The sequence below is a fragment of the Lutra lutra genome, chromosome 12 (genome assembly GCF_902655055.1).
Source record: "Lutra lutra chromosome 12, mLutLut1.2, whole genome shotgun sequence".
Classification (NCBI taxonomy): Eukaryota; Metazoa; Chordata; class Mammalia; order Carnivora; family Mustelidae; genus Lutra; species Lutra lutra.
Window position 1 is genome coordinate 87,781,195 of NC_062289.1, and position 25,919 is coordinate 87,807,113.

Consider the following 25,919-nt stretch of genomic DNA (forward strand, 5'->3'; position numbering starts at 1 on the left):
CCACTCACCCCGCCTCCAGCAGTGAGGGGGGCTTCTCCATATCCTCCCCAACACCTGCTATTGTCTGTCGTTTTGATGATAGCGCCCCCTAGCGGGTAATCGGGTCTGCTAACTCATGGTCCTAAGGTCAGGACCCTGGTTGGGAAAGAATGGGAATCTTGACACGCAGCCCTGGGGACATAAGGGCTGGAGACCCTGAAGATCTGGACTCCCCAGATTCCTCTGAACCCTCAGAGCTGCTCCCCTCCCGTTAAAAGCTAGCACCTCCAGCCTTACAAGGAGACCCTGCAGACGCCTCTCTTCTATAAATCATCCCCCTGCCCTGTGAACTGCACCCATGTCCCCTCCTGCCCGGTGGTCCTAGAACTGGGGTGAAGTCCCAGAACAGCCCAGCCGGGGATGCTGGGCTGAATAAGGGACGGATGGACCTGTACCCCAAACAGCCGGAAAACCCAGCCAGCGTGTACCAAGGAAAGCCAGGTGGGTGTGATTGGGAGTGGACCCCCCTGTGTAAGACTGGATGAGGAAGAGTTTATTGATTTGGAAATCCCGCGTGGAACTGAGGACTTCATACCCTGGCCAGGAGCCCAGCAGAAGGGGCAAGCTCGCTGCTAGCAAAGCTTCTAGAAAAATGGAAAAGGTGAATAAAAGCCGAGCCGGGTGAGAGCTCAGTGACAATATTGCCTGAAGGAGGGGGGTGATGGGGCTCGAAGGTCAGGGAGGTGGGCATGCGGGGGCGGGGTATGCCACATAAGGCCAGAAGAGCCACCAAATCATCACCCATGGAAAAGCAGAGAAGACACCTTCATTGAGGCCAGGAGGAACAGGCCAGTGAGCAGAGCTGGCATCACTAGGAAGCTCGAGTGGCCCCCTCCACAGAAGACATCGTTATGGTCCCCCGAATAGCGCTGGGGATGGGGGGATCTTGAACTGACATCAGCTACGAGACAACACTGACCCGTTAGGTGGACACAATCCTGTGAGAGGTAGGGCTGAGGGGGCAGCCGGGAGGCCCTGAGCCCCAGAGAGTTAAAGAGCTGGTCGTAAAATAGGGCGTCCCTAGGAGCAGACTAAATGGGTCACAAACCAGGGAACTACTCAATTTGCACCATCAAAATACTTCAAAGACAGATAATTAGGACACAGGGAACTTTCCCCCCAAATGACACCGTCCCTTCCCCAGTGCTTCCCAGGAGTCCCGTCTGGGACCCATGACAACGCCGTGCGATCCTGGAGTGGGGTGAGGACAGCAGGTGGAGGAGGATGTGAAGATCAGTACTAGAATAACTATTAAAATTTGAATATAAGGATCTATTCTTTATACGTGCTATGAGAAAGGATAGCATTGTATCAATCTTAAAATTCTAAATCACATCACTGCTCTGTGTTTATGTAACAAGATATCCATATGTTTAGGGAATATATATTGAAATATTTAAGAGGAACGAGGTCTGGGCAATACTGACATGTAAACATAGGCTCATTGGTTCAAACAAACATTCCAGTTGAGGTGTGGGGGGGTGTTGATAGTGGTGGAGGGTGTGCGTAGGAGGGCAGGGGGTCTCTAGGAAATCTAGGGGCGCCTGGATGGCTCAGTGGGTTAAAGCCTCTGCCTTTGGCTCAGGTCATGATCTCAGGGTCCTGGGATCGAGCCCCGCATCGAGCCCCGCATCGGGCTCTCTGCTCTGCAGGGAGCCTGCTTCTCCCTCTCTGCCTGCCTCTCTGCCTATTTGTGCTCTCTCTCTCTGTCAAATAAACAAAATCTTTAAAAATAAATAAATAAATAAACAAACAAATAAATAAACAAAGTCTATTTTAAAAAAGAGAGAGATGGGGCGCCTGGGTGGCTCACTTGGTTGAGCATCTGCCTTCGGCTCAGGTCATGATCCCAGGGTCCTGGGATCGAGTCCCAAGTCTGGGTCTGCTTCTCCCTCTGCTTCTCCCCGCAGCTTGTGCTCTGCCTCTCGTTCTCTTTCTCAAATAAATAAATAAAATCTTTAAGAAAATAGGAAAAAAACGGGCACAATATCTGCAACACGCACTCAAACAGGACTGTGTGATACCGGTAAGATGTCCACGTGGAGAGAATGAGGAACAGATGTGCTGAATATTGTGGGGGAAGGGCATAAGTGATTTCTTTATACTCATCTTGCACATTTTCTCAGGGTTTCAAATTATTTCAAAATAAAATTTTTAAAAATAATAATAAAGCATGGACTTTGGAATCAGGTCCTGTGGAGTGAGAGCCTAACCAGACAACCTACGAGCTGTGGGACTTCCCGCTTCTCTCTCCTCGCCTTCCTGTTCTCCTCTAGAAAAGGAGCCTACTGATCCCTGACCAGCCTACCTCTAGATGTGGCAGGAACAGTCCTAAGGACAAGAAGAGGAGCTTTCAGGGTGGGTGTGGTAGTTAAGATTCTCTAGAGAAACAGGACCAATGCAGTGTGGAGATCTAATTCAGGAAATGGCTCTGGCTGTTGTGAACGCTAGCAAGTCCAAATTCCATAGTGGGGAGGCTGGAGACCCAGAGAGAAGTTGATGTTGCAGCTTGAGTCTGAAGGCCACCTGCTGGTGAATTTTCTTCTTCCTCAGGAGAGGGCAGTCTTTTTTCTATGAAGGCCTTCAACTGATTGGACAAGGCCCACCCGTGTTATAAAAAGTCTTCGGCTTTATGCAAAGTCTACTGATTAAAATGTTAATCTCATGGGGAAAAGAAAAAAAAAAACACAAAAAAAGACCTTCACAGAAGGATCTAGAATAAGGTTTGACTAAATATCTGCGTGCCATGGCCCAGCCAAGCTGACACACAAAATTAATCATCACAGCAGAGAAGGGCCCCGTTTTTCCCACATCTCAGGGAATTTTTGCCTTCTGCATTATTTTTTATTGCTAGACGGAGAGAGCCAGTGGGAGCCATCTGGGGGTTTTCGTTTTTCATAGAGCTCCGAATGGACTTGCACATCTGTCTCCCCTTTGGCCTATGCAACCCTAGGCCCATGTTCCACCCTTCCTGGGCCAGGCAAGCATGTGCTGAGACCCCACAAGTATCCACAAGCATGCTGACCAGTCCTGGACCTCTATGTGCCCAGGGATGTAGCTGTGAGATGTTGGTGTGTTTGGTGGGGTCCGAAGCCAACAACCAAGAAAGGATTCTTGTGACGTTGTTGGTGCAAAAAAAGGTGGTTTTATTAAAGCACGGGGACAGGACCCCTGGGCAGGAAGAGGGGCTGCCCTGGGATTGTGAGGCGTGACTGATTATATTCTTTGGGGTTCGGGAAAGTAAAACTAAGGCAAGTTCCAAACCAATTTTCTTCTTTCTTTCTTTCTTTCTTTCTTTCTTTCTTTCTTTCTTTCTTTCTCTCTTTCTTTCTTTCTTTCTTTCTTCTTTCTTTCTTTTTTAAAGATTTTATTTTTTATTTGAAAGAGAGAGAAAGTGAGAGAGCCCGAGCAGCGGGGAGCAGCCGAGGGCGAGGGAGAAGCAGGCTCTCCCTTTGAGCTGGGAACCCGATGCTGGGCTCCATCCCAGAACCCTGAGATCACAACTTGAGACCAAGGCAGCTGCCTAACCGACTGAGCCAGTCTGGTGTCCCCCCGAGGATTTCATATGCTGAAGAAGACTCAGCATCCTGGAGGCCTTGACATTGTCAAACTCAGGTGGTGCTTCCCTCTAGCAAAGCACTAGCATTAAGCCAGTTGGGAGTTTCCCAGAGGAACCCCATACTCCGCCCGCCTCCTCAAGAGTTTGTCAGGCTGCAGATTCGAAGGTGTTTAATTTTATCTACATTTCCTTCTGCCTTTGAGTCCCACATCACCCAGCAGCAGAATTAGAACCTGCGTCCGGCTCAGACTTCACCTTTCTGTGTGTCCCTAAGCAAACCAGTCCCCTCTCTGGATCCTTTCTCCTTGCTGCTCTCATGGACTCAGACTTCCCAGGCCCTGGACTCGATCCCAGGACCCTGGGATCATGACCTGAGCCGAAGACAGATGCTCAACCACTGAGCCACCCAGGCACCCCCTTAATTACAGTTTTAACCTATGCCTGGAATGTGACCTTGGAAGGGTCAGCCCGAGATTTCCCCAGGAACACCAGGGATGTCATCTGCAGGATAAACACGCAGCCGGCCCAGTCCCTGGGCCCCAAAAAGGGGTCTAAACTGTCCTCTCTTTTCCTGTTACCAGCTTCTTGTCCTGTCCTCCTCCCGATGAAAGCCATCATGCAACAACTTCTGGAGCTCTTTCTACTTTCTAGATCGGATGCTGCCCCATTTATGAAGCACTTAATGAAGCCAGTTAGACCTTCAAATTTATGCCACTGAATTTTGTTTTTTAACGAGGGGAGAAGGGAAAGAGCCCCGGGAGATGACCTCAGTCCCCTGCAAAAGCTAATTTGATTAACAACTTCTTAAATAGCATTTGCCAAGTGCCCCCTCCCCATTCTAACGTGAACCCTACGAGAGAACTACCATTGTTATGCCATTTCACAGATGGGCACGTTGAGGCACAAATAGAGCAGGCAAGGTGCTCAAGGACATGCTAGCATAGATCAAGCCATCCTAAGGGGGTTCCAGAGTCTGTTTAAGTACAAGGACAGGGGATGGGGCACCTGGGTGGCTCATTTGGTTAAGTGTCTGCCTTCAGCTCAAGTCATGATCCCAGGGTCCTGGGATCGAGTCCCATATCAGGCTCCCTGCTCTGCAGAGAGCCTGCTTCTCCCTCTCCCCTCTGCTCATGCTCTCTGCTCACTTCCTCTCTTTCAAATAAATAGATAAAATCTAAAAAAAAAAAAAAAAAAAAAAAAAGGACGCCCAGGGAGGAGCCCACCCTGCGGGGGTGGGCAGAAATCTCAACAAGGAAGTCAGCTGGGAGCATTCTGTGAGTTTCGGTTTCTAGACTCTCGCCCGGGTCATTTGCAGTTTCCTGGTTCTTGAATGTGAGTTTTGGTTTCCTGGCTGTAAGCAAGGGAGTGGCTCCTTCTCCTCTCCCTTCCATCCCCCGACACCACTGCCGCCAGCAGGAGGAATGGGCATCTGGGGGTCGCATCTGTACTCCGTGCAGCCTGAGAAGCTGGACGAGCTGATCGAGAACTCCCTGAGGCCCTATGAAGAGTGTCAGAGACAGATCCATGACACGGTGAACGCCATCTGTGCCATCCTGCAGGAAACGGAGCAGATCCCCCCCACGATAAGTGTGGTCAAAGTGAGTGGAAGGCTGGGGGTCTGGGCTGCTGGGACCCTGAGGTTCCGTGGCCATCGGAAGGAGGAGTGACGTGGTGTTGAGTGCCTTCCGGGTGACAGGTTTTGGGTGACCAAGACATCCACTTGCCCTCCCCACCCTCCAGGGAGGTGATAGAGCACAGGAGTAGGAGCGCTCTGCCTTGACTGCTGTGTGCCCTAGGGCAGGTTGCTTAACCTCTCTGTGCTTCAGTCTCTGAGTCTGAAAAACGGGAGAGGAAGAATAAATTCAGACTGTAATGAGGATTAAGCATATAATGTTCTTAGTATGGGGCCTGGGGCCTAGTTAGTCCTTGGTAAATGAGCTGTGTTTCCTCTCCATCGTTGTTTCTATCCTCCCCATGTCACAGAGCAGTGACTGAGGCTGGGAGATGCAGTGAAACTATCCCAAGATCCCTCTGTGGTTTCTCAATGGCAGGAAGGGGTGGGTCTTATCAAGTAGAAATGCTTGGTGCTGGGGGTACAAATCCCAGGCAGAGGTTGAAGATCCGGGGCTTTATGGGGAGGAAAGGTGCTGGGAAAAGTGCCAGGACTATAGGGTGGGAGGGACTTAGGGGTCCGCCAGCCCCGGAGCCCCATTTCTCCGCACGCACCGTGCCTCCTGGCATCTGCCTCATGCATGCGCAGCAGCCCTGGCAGTAAAGACGCCTGGATACCTGGCATCCCTTGGCCTTGGCCCAGAAGAGGAAACTGAGGCACAAGGAAGTGACTTAGTAGCTGGAGGCCGAGCTGGGCTTTCAGTCCAAATAGTCTGCTTGGTTGCACGCGCCCTGAACCACCGCCTCTCAGTATGGTTCAGTTTTTCCTAACTGAGTGTACAGCCCGATGGATTGCCACAAACAACACACCTGTGTCACCTATGCCCAGGTGGAGAAAGGAAACGTTCCCAGCCCCAAGAGCCCGAGGACCCTCAATCCAGTCCCCGGGACCCCTAGTCCTCCCCTAACCACTCTCCGGACTTCTGACAGCCTAGTTTCATTTTGCTGTTTGTTTGTTTGTTTGTTTAACTTTGCGTAATTGTGGGGTGACCAACTGTGCTGGTCTGCCCAGGACTGAGGGGTTTTCTGTGCTGAGACTGGGAATGTCCTGGGAAAACCAGACAGGCTGGTTACAGAATATGAAGGAAATCATGCCCAGTGTAGCTTTACTGCATGGCTTCTTGGACCCCATCCTGTTTAGGAAATGTACGTTGTTGTGTGTGAGCGTGTGTTTATCAGTTTGACGCTGGGAAGTGTCCCAGGGTGCGAGGACACCGCCTTTGTCCCTCCTCCTGCTGACCGCTGCTTGAGCTGCCTCCCATTGAGGCTCGTGTGAGAGGTGCTGCGACGGGCATCCTCGTTCAGGTCTTTGGGCAGACAAAAGGACACCTGCCACTCGATTGTAAGACTCTGGTGACACTTTTGGCTTTGGCTGGATTTGAGAAATACTAAGGCCTGCTGGGGCATCCGGTGACCCCAGAGGATCCAGAGTCTCACATCTGTGTCTCTGTCACTGGCAGGGCGGCTCCTATGGCAGAGAAACGATGTTGAGGGGCAACTCCGATGGGACGATTGTCATCTTTGTCAGTGACTTTGAACAGTTCCAGGATCAGAAAAAAAACAAAGATGATATCCTCACCAAGCTCTGGCTATGTCTGACAGAGTGTCAGTTCACCAGGAAGATGCCGGCCAAAATGGAGGTCCAGAAGTCCCCCAGTGGGCTCACCTTACAGCTGTCCACAAGATCGCAGAACATCACATTCAAGGTGCTACCTGCTTACAATGCTCTGGGTGAGTTGCTCCTGGGTGTGTGGACGGCACTGGTCTGGAGACGGGTGTTGAGAGAGCAAAGCCAAGGAAAGAGGTGTCAGACAGCCATGGGGGTCCTTGAGGCTGGGGATGTGATAGACACCACTGGTATGTTCCAAAGCCAGGGGCCACATCCCTTTAAGAGAGGGGGTCCCTCCTGCCCTAGGCTTACTGTCTTCTCTAGAAACTTTTGCCCCATCTCCTAACTGACTTTGGAGAAAATGTCCTAGATTCCAGAATCTAGAGCAGAGTTTCTCAAATAATGACATGCACACAAATCACCATGGAACCTTGTTAAAGTGCAGGCTCTGATTCAGGAGATTGGGGCTGGGCCACAGACTCTGTATGTCTATCCAGGGCCATGCTGCTCATGCTGGTCCACACACCACCCCTGGGGATTTAGGCTAGAATAAATGTTGATTAGTGGAAGAGGATGGGGCAAACATCTGGGAAAAGTTCAGCTGGGGCAGGCATTTGGAGTCTGCCTTCTGGCCAAGTCAACATCAAGGCAACTGGTTGCCCTTCCATGGGCAACTGGTTGGACAAATGGATGGTTGGTTGGTTGGTTGGATGGATGGATGGATGGGTGGGTGGGTAGATGGATAGATGGGTGGATGGATAGATGGGTGGATGGATGGATGGATGGATGGATGGGTGGATGGATGGATGGATGGGTGGATGGATGGATGGGTGGATGGATGGATGGATGGGTGGGTGGATGGATGGGTGGATGGATGGATGGATGGATGGGTGGATGGGTGGATGGGTGGGTGGATGGATGGATGGGTGGATGGATGGATGGGTGGATGGATGGATGGATTGGTGGGTGGATGGGTGGGTGGATGGAGGGGTGGATGGGTGGATGGATGGATGGATGGATGGGTGTATGGATGGATGGATGGATGGATGGGTGGATGGGTGGGTGGATGGATGGATGGATGGGTGGATGGATGGATGGATATGATAGGCTGGATGGATGAATTGATGGATAGAAGGAAAGATGGATGGGTGGATGGATGGATGGATGGATGTAGGGAAGGAAGGAGGGGTGGATGGATAGATGGATGGTAGATAGGAAGGAAGGATAAAGCTCAGCCTAGTGACAGCTTAGTCTCGAGCACAGGTGCATGTAATCACAAACTTAAATGCTAGAGCTGAAATTAAACCCCTCATTAAGCAAACAGGAAACTGTAGGAAAAAGAATGTCCCAGAGACACATACCAGTTACTGATAGAACTAGAAACGAAAGCCCAGATCTCCTAAGCCCCAAGCCAGGATGCCTTTAAGATGAACACACACACACACACACACACACACACACACACCCCTCGGTGACTTGCATTCACGGGAAGGTAACCAAGTTAGAGAAAAGTACACCCATCTGGAAGGTAGGCAGCTCTCACTTCTATCCTGGTTCCACCACTTACCCACTTTTGCCAACTCTAAGATCAGGCTCAAAATGGCAAGTTTACAGGGCCTTTAAGATGATAGGGACTACCCCAAACAAGGTCTGGGGTCAAGGTGAAGAGACCTCGTGTGTCTCAGAATTCATAGGAAATCCTATATTCTCTCTTGTTCAGAGTATGGTGGCTGGAGACTGGGCCAAAGAGCCTTCTGCTGGGTTCAACCCCAACATTGCAAGGACGGTGTGAAAACGACACTCTTCCTCGCATGTGATATCAAGACGCTGCCACTAGATGGCGCCAGAACTGCACATTCCCTGATGAGATCCCTCTGGGGAAGGACGGGATAAGGATCGCTTTCCGGTGGGGGAGGAAAGGAACCTACTGGGGAATTCTTAAATATCTGTGGTAGTGAATGAAAGAAACAAGCTGGCTCCTGGCTCCTCTTGTTTATGTCTTTGTAAAATGTGCTTGTAAGCGTAGAGCTCAGCCAGCAAGAGGGGAAATCTTATTGAAATTCTGTGACCCTATCGGTAGCCTTCCCCTCTGTGGCACAGGCTTCTTTGCCCCCCCCCCACACCAGTGGTTCTCAGACGTCCCTGGGGATCAGCATCCCCTGAAAAACTTAGTTAAAAAGCGAGGCCCGAGCTCTCTCCACTTGGCTGTCAGATCTCCTCCAAAGCTAATCTGGATTTAAGAGCCTCCTGGGCCAGTACGCCAGATTAGCGGGGCAGCAGGATTCTGATGGGCACCCAGTTTAAGAACCACTACCTGGCATCACAGGGTCCCGTTCTGAGGGGCCCACTGCCTCTAACGCCAGCCTCCAGGGCCCTGCCTTCCCTTTACCTGCCTCCTCAGAGTCCTGATCCCCTTGACTCACCAGCTGGGCTTGGAAGCAGAACACACCGTGTGCATCTATGGACCCTACTTGCTTCCAGGTCTATGCCAGCCATGCCAACCCCATTTGTTCAAGAAGCCATCTTTTCCTCCCCTCTCAGAGCTCCCCCCTTCCTCATTTATATTGTGTTTTCCATCATTCCGTTTCTGTCGATCTTGGCTTGGGTCAGCACCGTGGGGTTTTCACGACTGTCATTGAATTATCGCGGGAAGCACACCTCCCCTCACCTTTTAGGTGAACACACCGCATCCCTGACAGGAGAAGCCACCGACGGGTGCTGCTGAACCCCAGCAGACCTTCACGGCTGGCTCCCTGGGGGCAGGGTGCCCCAACACCACCGATTCTCCGTCTCTCTTTTTTTGCCCCAGGCTTGAGCGAGAAGCCCACCCCCCAGACCTACCGAGAGCTCAGAAGAGCCCTGGACATGACCGAAGCCCACCCTGGCGAATTCTCCGTCTGCTTCACCGAGCTCCAGCAGAGGTTTTTTCACAACTGTCCGAGAAAGCTGAAGGATTTGATCCTCTTGGTAAAGTACTGGTACCAACAGGTAATTTTCAAATTCCATTTCTAGGGCAGTCGTCCAATTCCCCTTCGTTGAGACCATCCACAGCCAGGAAAATATGACGCTCTTAAGTATAGAGCTCAGTGCATTTTTTAAAAAAATTTCATTCATTTATTTATTTAGAGAGAGAGGGAGATCGTGATTGGGGAGGAGGCAGATGGAGAGAGAGACTCTCAGGCAGACTCCCCGCTGAGCACAGCGCTCCGTCTGAGGACCCCGCGATCATGACCTGAGCTGAAATCAAGAGTCAGACGCTTAACTCACTGAGCCCCCCAGGCGCCCCCAGCTCAGTGCCTTTTTATAACCTTTTGAACAACATCCAGATCAAAATAGGGCACCTTTCCTGCCTCCCTGTAGCTACCTCAAGTCTCTTCCCAGTGAATACTCCCGACAAGTGACCACCGTCCTAACGTCTGTCTCCTCCAGTCAGTTCTGCTTGTTTTTGAACTTGAAATCAGTGGTGTGTACCATCTGCTCAGCGTGAGGTCTGAGAGATGGGTCTCTGCTGTTGCACATAGTTGTGGTGTCTCGTTGTCTGGTAGGATTCTGTCGTCTCGGTTGGTCACACCTTTCTCCATTCTGCTAAGGACACTTGGGTCGTGTCCAGATTGGGGCTATTAAGAATTAGGTTACTATGGCTATTCCCCTACGGGTCTTTTTGTGAGTTTAAGCACTCATTTCTCTTGGGTAAATATACAGGAGTGGAAGTGCTGGATTTTAAGTTATCTGAATAGATAGATAGATAGATAGATACATATCTACGTGACGAATTTATGTATGTATGTATGTGCATATAATAAATACATATGCAGGCTATATAATATATTGTTACATGGTATATAAAACATATATCTTTACATAAATACATATAATATATTAAGTATATGTAATAATGTACATATTAAACTTTAGGAAGTACTACCAACATTAGTTTTCCCAAACAGTTGTCCCTAATAACACTCCCATCAGCGACGTATGACAGTTTCAGGTTCTCCACACCCTTGCCAACACTTGATACTAAAATCCATCAGATCTGAGGCATGGCGTCCTTTAGGCATTATGGTTGGGGGTAAGTGGGTCCCCAGATTAGCCACTGTCCCTTTCTTCTCCCACAGTGCCAGGAGAGGCTGAAAGGTCTGTCCCATCTGCCCGTGTATGCCTTGGAGCTGCTCACGGTCTATGCCTGGGAACAGGGGTGCAGAGCAGAAAACTTTGACATGGCAGAAGGCATCTGAACTGTCCTGGGGCTAATCAGACAGCAGGAGCAGCTGTGCATCTATTGGCTAGTCAACTACAACTTTGAGAATGAGACAGTCCGGAACATTCTGCTGAGCCAGCTGAAGTCACCCAGGTAGCAAGCTTCCTTCCACCTTCTCTCTTTACCTGTTTGCCTGCAAGCCAGGCTGTGCCGCTTAGCATGAAGGCTCCGCCCCATCCTTCCCAGCCAAGGATGCTCCAAAGGAACCCCAACAGCGGTGGGGAGGGAGGCAGGGCGGGAACGAGGGGAACCTGACCGATGCCTTTCACATTTCAGACCATAGTCATATTTTGCTCCCCAAACAAACACTCGAGAGGTGCTTCCCCTTATGGAAGGAAGGGGCTAACCATTTAATTACGTTGCTCACAGAACATCTCTGCAAAGCACTGAGGGCAGGAACAGAAGGTCTAGCCGTCTCAGACAAAGCACCCGAGGAACTGAGAGGAAGCGTGGGTCTGGGTTACCAGATGCCCCGTCCAGTCCTCCCTTCCCAACGTGGACTTCTTCTTCCGCAGGCAGCCCAACTGATTTTATTTTTTTAATCTAATGGAATTCATAGGCCGGTAATCTTGGATCCAGCCGACCCAACCAATAACGTGAGCAAAGATAAGGCGTGTTGGCAACTGTTAAAGCAAGAAGCTTTGAGCTGGTTGTCTTCTCTCAGCCCCAGTCAGTCACCTGGACCATCATGGAATGTTCTGGTGAGAGAGTTTTGCAAATACAGCTCATGTCATGCTGCAGGGAGGGTGTCCTGATGCCCAGACCCCAGTCTTAGCCAAGAACACCATGTGCGGATTTCCTATAGCTGGGGTGACAAATTGTGCGGATTTCCTATAGCTGGGGTGACAAATCGTCATACGCCGGTGGCTTACAGCAATAGAAATGTATTCTCTCGCAGATCTGGAGGCTAGAAATCCAAGGTCCCAGTGTGGGTTGGGCTCTGTGAAGGCTCCTGGGGAGGATTCCTCCTTTTTCTGGTGGTTGCTGGTGCTCTCGGCATGTGGCTGTGTCCCTCCCATCTCTGCCTCTGTTGTCACATGGCCTCCTATGGTGTGTCTTCACAGTGTCTCTTCTCTTTGCGTCTCTGTCTCTGTGTCCCCCTCCTCTTAAAACTGAGCAAAGAGAGAAGGGCACCTGCAGATTAAAGATTTCAATGAATTGCCGCAGGAGAGAGAGCAGGTGGAGAGGTGGGGGATGGATCCCAGGGAGCAGAGCTCCAGGCGAGTGCCTGGCAGCTGCCCTCTCCCCAGACTGGAGCGCAGATCAAGGGGCCGGCTTCCTCTCCCATCTCCCAAAGAGAGAAGTCCGTCTACCACCACGGAATGCCCCTGCGCTGCTCTCAGAGCTTAAGGACTATTCGACAAGAATGTCATCAGTTTAGGCCACTGAATCCTTTCCGTTATTCTGGGGGTCATGGGATGGCAAGGGGACAAAGGTGTCATTTGAGGCCACATTGGGCAACCAAATTCCACATTGCACAGACACGCAACTAATTTACACGAGAAAAATGGTGGGGGTGAATCTACATTCCATTTGGCACAGAAAGTTGAGGGTCAACTGAGCAAAGATGGGATATAAGTGAGCTTCCCAAGTGCCCGGGGCCCTGGACGGGGAGGACCCTGTGGTCGGGGAGCTCCCTGCCGGGATCCAGAAGGAACATAGTCGGCCCACTCCTTGTCCCGACTTTCCCTGGACTCCGGGCTTTGCTCCTTGACCTCGATTTCCCTGGCTTCCTAAAACAGCCTTTTAAAAATATCCACCCCACCCCCAACTCTATTCTGAACACTTTTAAACATACAGAAAAGTTGTAAAAATGGTTCAGTGAACCACTGCATCGACCTGGACACGCACACGTTTAACCCTTGACCTCTCCAGCTGCGTTCCGGTCTGCGTGTGTGTACGCACACTTGTCACTGTCAGTGTTGTGTATGTTGTTTCCACTGGGCCACTGGAGTTGGCTGCCCGAGAGGGACATTCTCTTAGCGAACCACACTCAATGATCGAATTCCAGAGATTAAGACTAATACATTATTACTGTCCAGCCGTTTCCAGATCTTCGCAGCTATCTGAAGACTGTTTCTGGTAGCCAGTTTTTCCCCAGCCCACGCTGCTTTTAGTTCTCATGTGCTGCCCCTAAGATGTCTTTTGATCCCTGCTTTTGCTCTGTTTTCTACCCAATCAACCTATTTCCAGAACTAGAAGGCCGCCTCTCTCAGGACAGCTGCTGGAGGCCACTCGGGCCCACAAGCTGCTGCATCAGGGTGTCTGGGCACTGGAGGGCACACATGTACACGCACATGTACACACACACACACACACACACACGCGCGCGCGCCGCCCACCCCCACGATACTCAGCCGGGTGGGAAGGGCAGTACCGGTAATGAATTTGCCTTCAACCAATGGTGAAGTCCATTGCCAACATCAGGAGGCAACCAAGGTTGACCTTCAACTTTAAAGCTAACCAGCCAACCCGTGTCCCCAGGGAGAAGTGGCCCGTCTTCTCTGTGCTCACCAGCAAAGGGACGGTGTCTGTACAGAGCAGTGTTCCTTTCCCTGCTGGAAGGAGGGAAGGAAGGGAGGAAGGGGAAAGAGAGAAAGAAAAGGAAGGAAGAGGAAAGAAAACCACAAATTTCAAGGCTGAGGAGTATCACAAATTTAATTTAATTTAAAGCTTCTAGCCTTCCATCTCTCTATAAAATGCTGATGCCCCTGCCTCCCTCTTGAAAGGACCCTGTGATGACCCGGGGCACACCCAGATAATCCAGGATCATCCCCGTCTCCAGAGCCTTAGCTTAACCACATCTGGAAAGTTCCACGTTCCATATAAGGAAACCGATGCACAGTTTCTGGGGACTTAGACGCGGACATGTGGGGAGGTGGGGGCGTCACCCCCCCCACCTCCGCGGACGGGGGCCTCTAGGGTAGACTGAGCAGGTGGGGCCCCCCGTGGGGTGTCAAGACCCGTGACACGGAGCAGACCCCACAGCCTGAGCTTTTCTACTGAAGAGGAAGGAACTACAATTCTGCGCAGGCCGGACCCCGCTTAGAAACCAGAATATGCTTTCTTTCCAGACGTGACCCCAAGCGCGAGGAAGGGGCACGCCCCACCCTCCATGACCCCTTTTGGAGCGGAGAAGTGTTCCTTCAGACTGAACCCACTGGCCTTCCCATCCCAGGCTGGCTCTCTGCTCAGCTCACTGAGAACAGTACCGAGGGTTGGATAGTGTCCCCCCAATCTCATGTCCACCTGGACCCTTGGAATGGGAGCTTCTTTAGAAATGGGGTCTTTGCAGGCATCATTAGTGAGATGAGGTCATCCGAGATTGGCATGGGCTCTGACTCCAGGGACTGGTGTCCTTATCAGAAGGCACAGGCAAACACAGACACGCCAGTGGCCGGAGTGGTGTGTCTACAAGCCAAGGAAGGTGAGTTGTTGCTGGAGCCTCCGGAGGGGCAGGGAAGGGGCAAGGAAGGCTCCTTCCTTACAGCCTTCAGGGGCCGCCTGGCTCCGCTGACACTCTGAGCGCAGACTTTAGTCTCTGGAACACGAGAGAACATACATTTCTGTCGTCAGAAGCTCCCCAGGGGTACGTTGCTCGGGCAATCCCCAAGGGCACGTGTGTGCAGCAGAAGCCGATGAGGTCTGAGAAGGCTCGTGTGTGAGCATTTCTCCAGAAATCTGCAGTCTCTGCAGTCAGCGGAAGAGAAGGGGGCACAAAGGTTAAGGGGGGTCCAGCCACAGAAGGCATTGCCACACCCAGAATAGCTTCGAGTCCCGGGAAGGGTCAAATCTTTCTTGGGGGTAGGAAGGAACAACTCACAGTTTTTGTTTTGGGCTGGGGGGCGGTGGGGAGGGCCTTGGGCACTGCCCTGAACTCTCTAGAATGTTCTCGTGGTGTGTCGATGAAAGCACTGAGCCTCGGTCCACCTTCCCAGCCGGTGCCGCTGTTCGCCACCCCGGGCCATCGTCTAGACAAGTTTATCAAGGACTTTCTCCAGCCCAACAAACAGTTCCTAGACCAGATCACCGTAGCTGTTAAATTCATCCGTGGATTCCTTCAAAAAAATTGCTTTAGGCATTCAAGGACGAAGGTTCAGAAGACTGTGGAGGTGAGCATTGGCCTTTCTCCCACGTGGTTCCTGGAGCTCTGCAGAGCCCGCCCGTGGACGGAGGGCAAGGGAGGAGGGGGGAAGCGGGGGAGATGGGCACCCAGGACTGCGGCTCTCAGTGGGGTTGCCCACGCCCTGCTTCCATCACTAACGATATACTTTTGGCTCTGTATGAGCTTCTGGGGGGCTGCCGTGACCCTTCATGGCCTTGGCCTGGGACCTGCATCTCCCCCAACTCTGCCTCTGTCTCCCCATCACCTCTCCTCTGAGGGTCTCCTCTTCTTCCTCTTGTCTCCTAAGGACACCTGCCGTTGGATTTAGGGTCTGCAGACCCCTCACTCAATGACGTCGACAAAGACCCTTTTTCCAAGTCAGGTCATGTTCTCACATTCCCATTGGGGCTACCATTCAAACCACAGCATCTTCTAAGCTCGGTGTGTACTGAACCAGAACGTGACCTCTTTCTTGCTTTAATGACCACAGTCCGCTAAGCCCCATCAATTGAGCTAAAGGTTCATTCTTGTCCAAGACTCAAGGCCACGGGCTAACCCGCTTCCCTCCATCTGTTGGTCAGTGACCAGATCACCAGGTGCCGGTCCCAAGGAGGGAGCAGGGAGGTGCCCATACGGTGCCAAACAGACCCGGGAGCCTGCTGTCCTGAGACAGACCTGGGGACCGGTACCAATATCCCATGAGTGTTGAGTAAAATGTCTCACTGAGGTTCTTTGGACTGAGTTCATGGTCACAGGCTGAGTTCACGGTCAGTGCTAGAATTGTCAAAGCTTGTTTTCTCCCCTCCTGAGATTCCCATTAACCCGATAGCAAAAAATAAGAAAGTGTATAGCGGCATATCACAGAAGAAAATAGGAAGAGAACCACCAGTGCACAGGATGTTGCTTTCTGTCTTCCTGAAGTTGGAAAGGGTTGTCTGCTAGGTGACATGGGATGCGTGCCCTGAATATGAGGAGGGGGCGTAGAGTGGGCTGCTAAGGCCAACATTCACAGACCAGCTGCATGAACGAAGCAGGTTTGCGCACCTGTTTATACCCTCCCCTCGCCCCTAACCCACTGCCAGGCATTTACCACTCATGGGTAAAACAAAGGTGTTCTCTGTAAAAATTGAGTGAGCTTTTTGGGGGCAGCAGGTGTGAAGGTCGGTGCCCAGAGCAAAACCCCCAGCATCATGCGCGGAACGATTCTCTGTGGGGAAGCTGGCTTCTCCCCACCGCTTGCCCACGAAGCAGCCTGTCAGCTAAGCTCTGCCTAACAGACTCTTTAGAGCAGAAAGGGAAGGAGGAAGAGGAGGAGGAAGTAGAGAAACCTGTGAGGCAGGGACATACATAGCCCCCATTTAGTACCCGACCCCTTACGGAAAGTTTGCCGATTGCTGTACCTGAATCATCAGCATTCACCCCATGATCCGCAGCTTGCAAGAGGAAACAGATGAATCAGGGAACTTTCAACGCAATGATTGCATCCAGCTTGATTTCTCTCAGGTCACAGGAATTCCCATAAAGCTAAATGCTCTTTGGGAGAACTCTTGAGGAAGTTGACAACGAGAAGTGGGTGATGGGTTAAACACCTCTGTTGTTCATGGGTTAATAAGCACATCAAAGGGCATGAGAAAACCTTTGGAACCAAACTATTCGTTTGAAAAATTGAATGCTCTGCTTTGGACTCAGCCCTAACTGGACCCTAACCTTGGCAACCTTATTAATGAGCCCGCTTGCTGCCAGCTCGTGGTGGGGGGTGAGGGGTTCGGGATCTAGAAAATGCTGGATCTCAGCTTGTCTTTCTTCACTAGGGAGGGTCGACAGGCAAAGGCACAGCTCTGAAGACGGGCTCCGATGCCGACCTCGTTGTGTTCACAGACTCGCTTAAAAGCTACACCTCCCAAAAAGCCGAGAGATGCTGTATCATCAAGGAAATCCATACACAGCTAGTAGCCTGTCAGCGGGAGAAAGAGTTCGAAGTAAAGTTTGAGATTTCAAAATGGAAGGCTCCCAGGGTGCTGAGTTTCTCTCTGAAATCCAAAGTGCTCAACGAAAGTGTGAACTTTGATGTCCTGCCTGCATTTAATGCCCTAGGTGAGACCCCCTCCCCCAGACCTTTGCTGCTGGAGGAGGAAGGGGGGTTCTGGGGTGATGGGGCAAGGAGGGTGGAGGGAAAGCCATGTGACCTAGTATTGGCTCGTAGGTCTAGTGCCCCCAACAGGCGGCACGAGGAATGGCAGCATCCCCTTACACCTAAGGACCTGTTCATTCTCCTTTCTCACTTACTCATCCCAAGCATGGCCAGGACCATGTTTCTTATATTCTTCTATTCCTGTAGTATCCCTCGTAATATCTATCAAAGAATGGGGCCACAGGCGTTCTGTACACATGTACAGATAAAATGCCACAAGTATTAGTGAAGGAAATGAACAGACTGGGAAGAATGTGAGACAAAGACAGGAAATCTGGGTGCCTTCAGTCTGCTTTGGAAATTCGGTTCATGAACAACAGATATGTAATGTTGTATTAAAATAAACCAAGACCATTTCAGCAATTTTTCAAATCAGAATCAAAAAGACTCTGATACCTTCCCTCTGAATAGTTCTTAGTGTCTCTAGAGAGGAAATAATAGTATAAATTGGGGGTCAGCTATTTTTTTTTTAAAAGCAAGGTAGCAAGTATTTTCAGCTTTGATGACCACAGTTTCCGTCACAACTACTCAATTCTGCCACTGTACCCTGAAAGCAGCCATAGACAATACATTAACAAAGAAGCATAGCAGTGTTCCAATAAAACTTTATTTACAAAAACAAGAATTGGGCCAGATTTTGCCTACCGTGCATAGTTAGCAAACTCCCGATCAGTGCTGTTTAAAATGTCTTTCTGTGATAATAACCATGTTCTACATCTACTGACAGCTTGAAATGTGGTTAATGAGACTGAGGAGCCAAATTTTTAATTTTATTTCCCTCTAGTTAGTTTGAATCCAAATAGCCACATTGTTTGGTGGCTACTGTATCAGACAGTATACATCTAGATAATACTTTGATAATAGCACCTGTCCTCCTACAGACCATATAATTTTTTCAGCTATCCCATTACTCCCAGTATCTTAGATATTAACCGTTCAAATATACGAACAGAATTCAGAGTCATCGAATTAAATCACATTGGTCAAAAATATTTGGAAATGGTTACTTTTATGCACAGCAAAGCATAAACGAAACATCTCCCCCTTGCTAGGTCAACTGAATTCTGGCTCCCCACCCAGCCCCAAGGTCTACACTGATCTCATCGATCTGTATAAATCGTCAGACGCCGTGGGCGGAGAATTTTCCACCTGTTTCACGGAGCTGCAGCGCAAATTTGTTGTCTCTCGGCCCACTAAACTGAAGGATCTAATTCGTCTGGTGAAACACTGGTACAGACAGGTATGGCCACTCTCACTGCAGCTGTCTGGAAGCGCCCAAGTGACCGGTTCCCATCAAGTGTTCCGTGGGCCCACGCTCTCCCGTGCTGGGGGATGAGCCACTCTGGGGACCCTGTCCACTAATCCTGCTTGTCTCTGTGGCGTCCCCATCACCAAACCCATGAAGAGCACCCTCTCCCATCAAAGCGGCCGTGTCTGTCTTATTTTGCCTCTGCTCTGACCCCCAGGGAATTGGGCAGGAATCCAAGTTATTCTGCTCCCCAGGGCAGGTGAAACCGGGACTTTCCATGCCCACAAGTCACCAGCACGGCTTAGCCCCAGCTCAGCGCCCAGCGGGGCACACACAGATGCTAGCCTTGGAAGACAGGTTGCAAACTACAGGCGGGACGAGGGGCTTCCTTTTCTGTAACGGTTAGCCTCCCTCCATTTCCATCACTGTCTCGCACACAGGGGAGCCTCTGAGTATCTCCGTGGCAGCAGACACCCAGCCCAGCAGCAGCTGCTTCCTGCATACAGGAACCTGAGCTCTGTGGTTTCCAACCCAGAAACTCAGAGAAGCGGCTATATCCCCAGCCCCAGGGTGCTCAGAGGGCTCGGGGCTACTGTGTGACCTTGAGCGAATCACTTCCCCTCCCCACGCCTCACGTCTTCATCAGAAACGTTGACCTATGCCTGCTTGGTCGGGGTGTGGGAGGATTAGGAATGACATGTAAAATGTCTGGCCCCTCTGTCAGCCCACCGTGTGTGTTCTGAAAGTGGTCGCTGTTGTAGAACTCTAGGGAGTCCTATATGGCCGAAGCTCAAGCCAGAAATCTACAAGCCGCTAAGGGAGGCCCCGCTCAGATCTCCAGCAGCCCCGTCCCATCAGCCCTGCATCTCGTGCCTCGGTTGCCCTGCTGTGGCTCTGGGGACCATTAATGGGAGGTGTCTTCCGTGCTCTGAGCTCACTGCTCCTCCCCGCTTCACCAGTACTGCCTGACCTTCCCCTCTTCCCTCAGTGTGAAAGGAAACTGAAGCGTAAAGGGTCTCTGCCCCCGAAGTATGCCTTGGAGCTGCTCACCATCTACTCCTGGGAGCAGGGGAGTGGGGCAGAGAATTTCGACACCGCAGAAGGTTTCCGGACGGTCCTGGAGTTGATCACAAAATATCGGCAGCTCTGTGTCTTCTGGACAGTCAATTACAACTTTGAGGATGAGACTGTGAGGAACTTCCTACTGTCCCAGATCCAGAGGACCAGGTGCTCCAAACCCTGCCACCCCATTTCCTTAGCCGGATTCCCTCCAACGCCATGACAGCCACCCGGATTCTCCTCCCTGGGCTCGGGATTTGGTGCTCCCCCCAAGAAACAGGATGTCGGCGGGTGGGGAGTGGAAAGGTGCCAACCAACAGAAGTTCCCATAGTCTCTGGGGAGGAAGTCCTGGTGGGGGAGGGCAGGAGAGAACGTTAGCCAGGAGGATTAGAGAAGGAAGGACCAAGGTACGGGTCTCTGGGCTGCTTCCGTCTTCCTAGGTTGGAAGGAAAAGTGTGAATTCCTTAACAGGTCTTAGAGCTGTGGAAGTGGGAAGTGTGTCCCTGAGAAATAACGCTATCCTTCCCTCATGGCTGATTCATCCTAGAGGAGAATTAGATTTTATTCGATTTATTGGATCCGCTTTCATCTCCCCTTTCAGACCTGCATCCCACAAAACCACTGTCCTTCCAGAATAGCAGGGAACCTTAGCATGTCCATTCAGTGCTGACGGCAGAGTCCAAAAACAAGGGAGGCAAAAGAAAAGGAACAGGAGGAAAGGAAAAAAGCTCTGAGAAAGAATAGAGGAGAAGAAAGAGAGAACAAGATACCATGGGCTGCCTACCACGAGCATGGCCGACATGACATTACGGTTGATCAAATTACCCAACATATTTCAGTCGATCTAACAGGAGGGAGATGTTTCTATTATGCCGTCCCGCGTACAGTAAGGAACAGCTTTCAAAATACTATTGGCGAATGTCACGGGATTCTCGAAAATCACTTTGTGCCATATCAGTACGTTTGAATTACCGGCACCTAAAACGTAGGACCCGTCATTTTGGTGCCAGAGGTGGAATGGGCCCCCGATTCTGAGGTCGCTGGTTTTAAAAAGCATGTGGTGTGTTTCGGACTCTCCTTTAGGCCCGTGATCTTGGACCCAGCGGACCCCACCGGCGACGTGGGTGGAGGCGACCGATGGTGCTGGCATCTCCTAGCAAAAGAAGCTACTGAGTGGTTGTCCTCTTTCTGCTTCACAGATGGGACTAGATATCCTGTGCAATCGTGGAAAGTGCCAGTAAGGATAATCTAAAGGAAGTGCCGTCTGGAGATGCCCCCGGGACGCGCTTACCTGCAAGAGCTTTTTCCCTCAGTAGCAAGGTGGAATTTGTTCCACCCCAAATAACAGATAGCCCAATGCAGGAGCTGAGAACAAAACAAAATGGGCATTTTTGGTGGTGTTTTTTTTTCTTTTCTTCTTGTTCAAGCAGTCCTAAGGCAGGTGACCCAGGACTCGCGCAACAGCTCTCTGAGCGGGTTTTCTCCACCTGTTGGTGTGTGGGGGTCGGCTAGTTCTTTGTGCAGGGGGTTGTCGGATGCTAAAGGCATCCCTGTTCTCTATCCCCTGGAGGCCGGGAGCAGCACCCGCCATCGTGGCCACCAGAAATAGCGGCGGACACCGCCAAATGTCCCCGGGGTCATCACCAGCTTTTTCTGGCCGCACCTTCCTTAGCCGCTGATTTTCATCCCAATCGCACTGCATCGCCAGGCAGCAGGTCGGGTCCCGGCAGGAAGAACAGCGAGGGGGTGTCTTCCAGCAAATTCTCTTAGGTTTCATTACCTGGGATGGTCATGAGTTTCCCCGTAACTTCAAAGTGACTCCAAAAGGATGTGGTATGTGGTGCGGGGGTCTTCACTGTGGTTGGAGGTTGGCTCCTTTTCCTAAGAGTGTCGGTCACACCCGTTCAAAGCTCCACCTCCTACCGGGACACCTGCCACCGGGTACAGTGGTAGTCCCACCAGGTTCTTTCTCGACGTTTTTCCAAGCAGGTTTTCTCAGCCTCAGCAGCTGCTGACATTTGGGCTGGATAATTCTTTGTTTTCTGGGGGTGGGAGGCCCTCCCGTACATGGTAGGGTGTTGAGCAGCCGCCCAAATCTCTACCCTCTAGATGCTACCTGGTCGTGACTATTAAAAATGTCTCGAGACATGGTCTTTTGTCCTGTAGGGAGCAAAACGGCCCCCAGCTTGAGAAGACCCGCTCGACCCTAGGGTCCGCTTTGGTTATCCAGATCTGCACTAGAACCCGTCCTGAAAAGTTGTTCCCGGTCCTACTAACCCTCTCGGATACGCTCCCTGCTTCTTTTCCTCTGACTCTTTGAACCAGTGGTGTTAAGTGCGTGGGATCCGTCTTCTTCCGGCCCATACATTTCTTTCTCTCCAGATAGTGCAGACACCAGGCAGCTGTGGTATGGGGATTCAGCCTCTGGTCAATGAGATGTTCGCAGTCAGAAGTCCTAGAACCCTGGAATGGTCATGCTAGAAGAGACGTCTGGGGGTCGTCCAGCAGCTGCTCCTTAAAGAATCTGCTCGCTGTCACCGCCAGATCCACTCTCCTCCATTCCTCCTCTCACTTCTTTGACTCCTCTCGAAACCAAGACCACCAAGTCCTTCCCAGCATCACCCCACTGGACTCTCGCTCTGCACATGACCCGCCTTCCCAGACACACCCGCGCTCACCCAGCTTCACGGGCTCCATCGTTTATGTCAACCACGGCGTGTTTACCACTTAGCTCCTTGCTTTTCCTTCAAGCCTTAGCAGCACGATCTCTCTATAGTCCCAGAGGGAAGCCCTTTACCTGCCCCTGGGATCCCATAATTCCATGATCTTGCTCTCACCCTCCTCCGTCATTGCCCACCTCCTGCCTATTTCCCTTCACACACCGATCCGTGTCTACACCTGCTGAGCCGAAGGTCTCCCCGGCAAGTAGCGAGCCGATGTCTTCTTAGGCCTTAAAACTTTCCAGAAGCTTGGATTATAACTGTTGCCTCACATGCATAATAGCCTATTGTCTTTTCCTCCTGAGCCTACCTCCCCCCGCCCACCACGATGAATGCCTTCTGGCCAGATCTCAAGGCTTTATGCTCTGGCTTTAGCTTCAGAGATACCTGGATGTCTATGTGTTTTAACCTCAAATATCCACTTCAAGCTTCACTAACCCCCCCCCATTATGCCACTACACCAACCGTCACAGAACGAAGAGGATGTCCAGTCTTTGTCCCCAGCTCCCAGCCCAGAGCCTCAGAACCCAGGGAATTTCCCGATAGGAGAGTCTTTTCCACCCCCAAGGAAACTCGTCCAGCCATCCCTGAGCTTACGGAGGGCCTTTGGTGAGAGTTTCCAAGGAGGGACTGGCCACGCCAGCAATGCCAGGCATGTGATGAGAGGGTAGAAACTTTCAGACCCATCCCCCAACCTCCCAAGAGCAGACTGAATTCAAGCACCTGGCTAATGGTTTAATTAATCATGCCTTTGTAATGAAACTCCAATAAAGACTCTGGACAGCAAGGCTTGGAACGCTTCCTGGTTGGTGAACAGAGCTGTGTGTTGTGGAGACGATGAATCCTAACTCCAGGGGGACGGGTCTCCGGTGCTCCGGACCTTTCCAGCCCTCCCGTCCTGTGTATCTTTTCATTTTCCTGTTCATTTACATCCTGTACAACAAAATAGTGGTGGTAAGTACGGCATTTTTCTGAGCGCTGTGAGTCACTCCAGCAGGTTATTGAACTGAAAGGGAGGCCACGGAAACCCCTGAATTTGTAGCCAAGTCGGGGGGCCGGGGGTCCAAGTAGTCTGAGCCCCCCACTCGCAGCTGGCATCTGAGGAGGACCTTGCCCTTTCACTGTGAGCCCTGCACGGCCTCCAGGTAACGTCGGGGTTGGAGTGACCTGTAGGACCCCCAGCTGGGGTCGTGCCAATGGGCTGGGGTTGGAAGGCATCACTGCTCTTGTCCAGAACAAGGGCAAAGGATAGAGCCCTTGAAGAAAGAACGACCGCTCTGCCTTCACGTCATCTCAGCCCACAACAAGATGCCAGACCCTTCCAGGTGCCCCAACTCACACTAGAGACATAGAAGGAGACCGTAAGGCCATAAGACACTGCCCCAGCCTCATAGGGCTTATGACGTACCTAGAGGTGCATCACCTGCACCCCTTCACTAAAAATGAGCAACTGTTACAGCCGCGTGATCAGTGGGACGGGTGTAGTGGGCTAAGATTTGGAACAAGAGAGAAAGTAAGCAACTCAGAACTTACGTCCCAAAGGAAGGAAGGAAATATCCTGGGCCTTTCCTGCCACTGTCTTCTCAGCATTTGCCAGACGTTTAAGTTCATTCAGAGCAAAGATAAGAGTGTGTCCGCAGTGATTAAGAAACACGCCACTGGCTGTCATTGGAAGGCATGAGAACACCAACCCTTTTCTCAGAAGTTCGGCAAGTCCCGGCAATGAATAGGGTATAACTAAGCCCATCCTTTCCTGTACAAACTGTATTTCAGGATAAACAGACAGCTATAACTAATAAGGAAAAACATCTTTTTTACAAAAGGATTCGACTTGATATTTGTTGGAAGGGTGAAAATGAGAAACAACGCCGTTCGACAACCTTCGCTGAAATGAACCATGAGGCAGAGACTACGGAAGGATGGGACCACGGGAGGAGATACCGGCAGGGGGCGCTCTGTAACGGAAGTGGGCAGACCGCCACTCCACAAGCCCCCCCGTGGGATCAGGGCATCAGGAGGAGAGAGACATGGCTGTGCCTGCGGGTGGGAGGCAGTGTCGAGCACACAGCACCATCCATTAAATGTTTTGCCAGGTTTAAAAAAAAAAAAATGACCATAAGAACAAAAGGAATTGAGTTATCAAATCCCAGAATAAATGTGGAGGCCAGACACACTTCATAGGGGAGAACGTCAGAGTAAAAGTCCAGGAGAGGAACTGTGTGTGAAAGGGACAGGAGCCAAGACCATACAAGAGTCCAGTTAGGCAGAGCTAAAGGTCAAGGTCTCAGGCCCATTGGCCACTCTCAGTTACCCTGGCAACAAGGCCAAAGGAAGTAAGTAGTGATTAGAAGCAGGGCTACACGTGGCAAGTGGCCAGCAGCCCGGAGGAGTTTGGGAAGAGTTTGAGGAGGAGACCTTAAATGAGGTCATCAATGGGGAGAATTTGCTGATCAAAGGATCTTCTGGAGCCTGTCTGCTGGAGGGGCTCCGCTGCTCCCAACTGAGGCTTCTCTAGCCAAGTTTGGTCAAGTCGGAGCAGGTGAAAAATGGAACCGCTCTGCTTCTGTTTCTTGACATCAGCACCCGGGATGGATCTCACACAAGGAAAAGATGCAGAAAATCCACTCTCTGTCTTTCCTGGGGCTGCCCGGAGTGGGGCGTAAACCTGGAGGGGAGCACAGGGAACAGAATGTGAGGACTCAGTAACCCAGCGCAGCTGAGAGATAGAACGAGTCAGTTCCATCTGGGCGCACACGTGCCGGGCATGTGCACATCTGATGGCATTCCTCATATATGCGCTGACCCCAAGGCTTTTCTCTTGCCTTTCCCTTCGTTGGGGGACCAGGCTGGGAATTGCAAGGGAGAAGCTTTCGTGTTCTAAGGGACAAGGCTCCAGTTGATGGAGCAGGAAGTCATCACCAGGGGAAGGGGAAAGGCTCAGTTGCTGTTAAGTGTGTATATAGGGTAAGGGTTATGGGGGCAGGAAAAGGGATTCTTCCCCAAGGCTTGGCCACGGTGAAGAATGTACCACTGTGAGCTCCAACAGCAGGAGAGGAAATGCCACTAAACCCACAGGAGGCCTGGGGAAGCCAGGAGTGTGGCAGACAGAATAATGGCCCCCCCAAGGATGTCCATGCCCTGGTACCTGGAGCCTGTGGATATGTTACCAGGGACTCTGCAGGTGGGAATAAGTAAAGGGTCTTGAGAGCGGGAGAGGAATCTGGGTATTCACGTGGGCCCAGTCGAATCCCATGAACTCTTAAAAGCCCAGAGCCTTTCCCACCCAAAGGCGAGAGATTCCGCTTTTGAAGATGCAGGAGGACGTGAGTGGCTGTGGCTGGCTTGGAGATGCAGAGGGTCCCGAGTCTGGGAACGCAGGCCGCCTCTAGATGCTGCAAGTCACGCAGGAGTTTTCCTCCTTTGCCCTCAATGCCAGGGAGGGGACAGAGAGGGAG

General features: G+C 51.3%; 1 protein-coding gene across 1 annotated transcript; it reads left to right on the plus strand.

Annotated features, from left to right (window-relative positions):
- Nucleotides 1-4,894: 4,894 nt before the first annotated feature.
- OAS2 (2'-5'-oligoadenylate synthetase 2) lies at nucleotides 4,895-23,323 on the plus strand. The gene is given in 11 exon segments (XM_047697084.1): nucleotides 4,895-5,196; nucleotides 6,730-7,000; nucleotides 9,688-9,866; nucleotides 10,997-11,232; nucleotides 11,699-11,840; nucleotides 15,078-15,251; nucleotides 17,056-17,338; nucleotides 18,488-18,675; nucleotides 19,673-19,911; nucleotides 20,828-20,981; nucleotides 22,127-23,323. Coding segments are annotated over 11 exon segments (2,142 nt in total). The 5' UTR covers nucleotides 4,895-5,019; the 3' UTR covers nucleotides 22,226-23,323.
- Nucleotides 23,324-25,919: the final 2,596 nt, after the last annotated feature.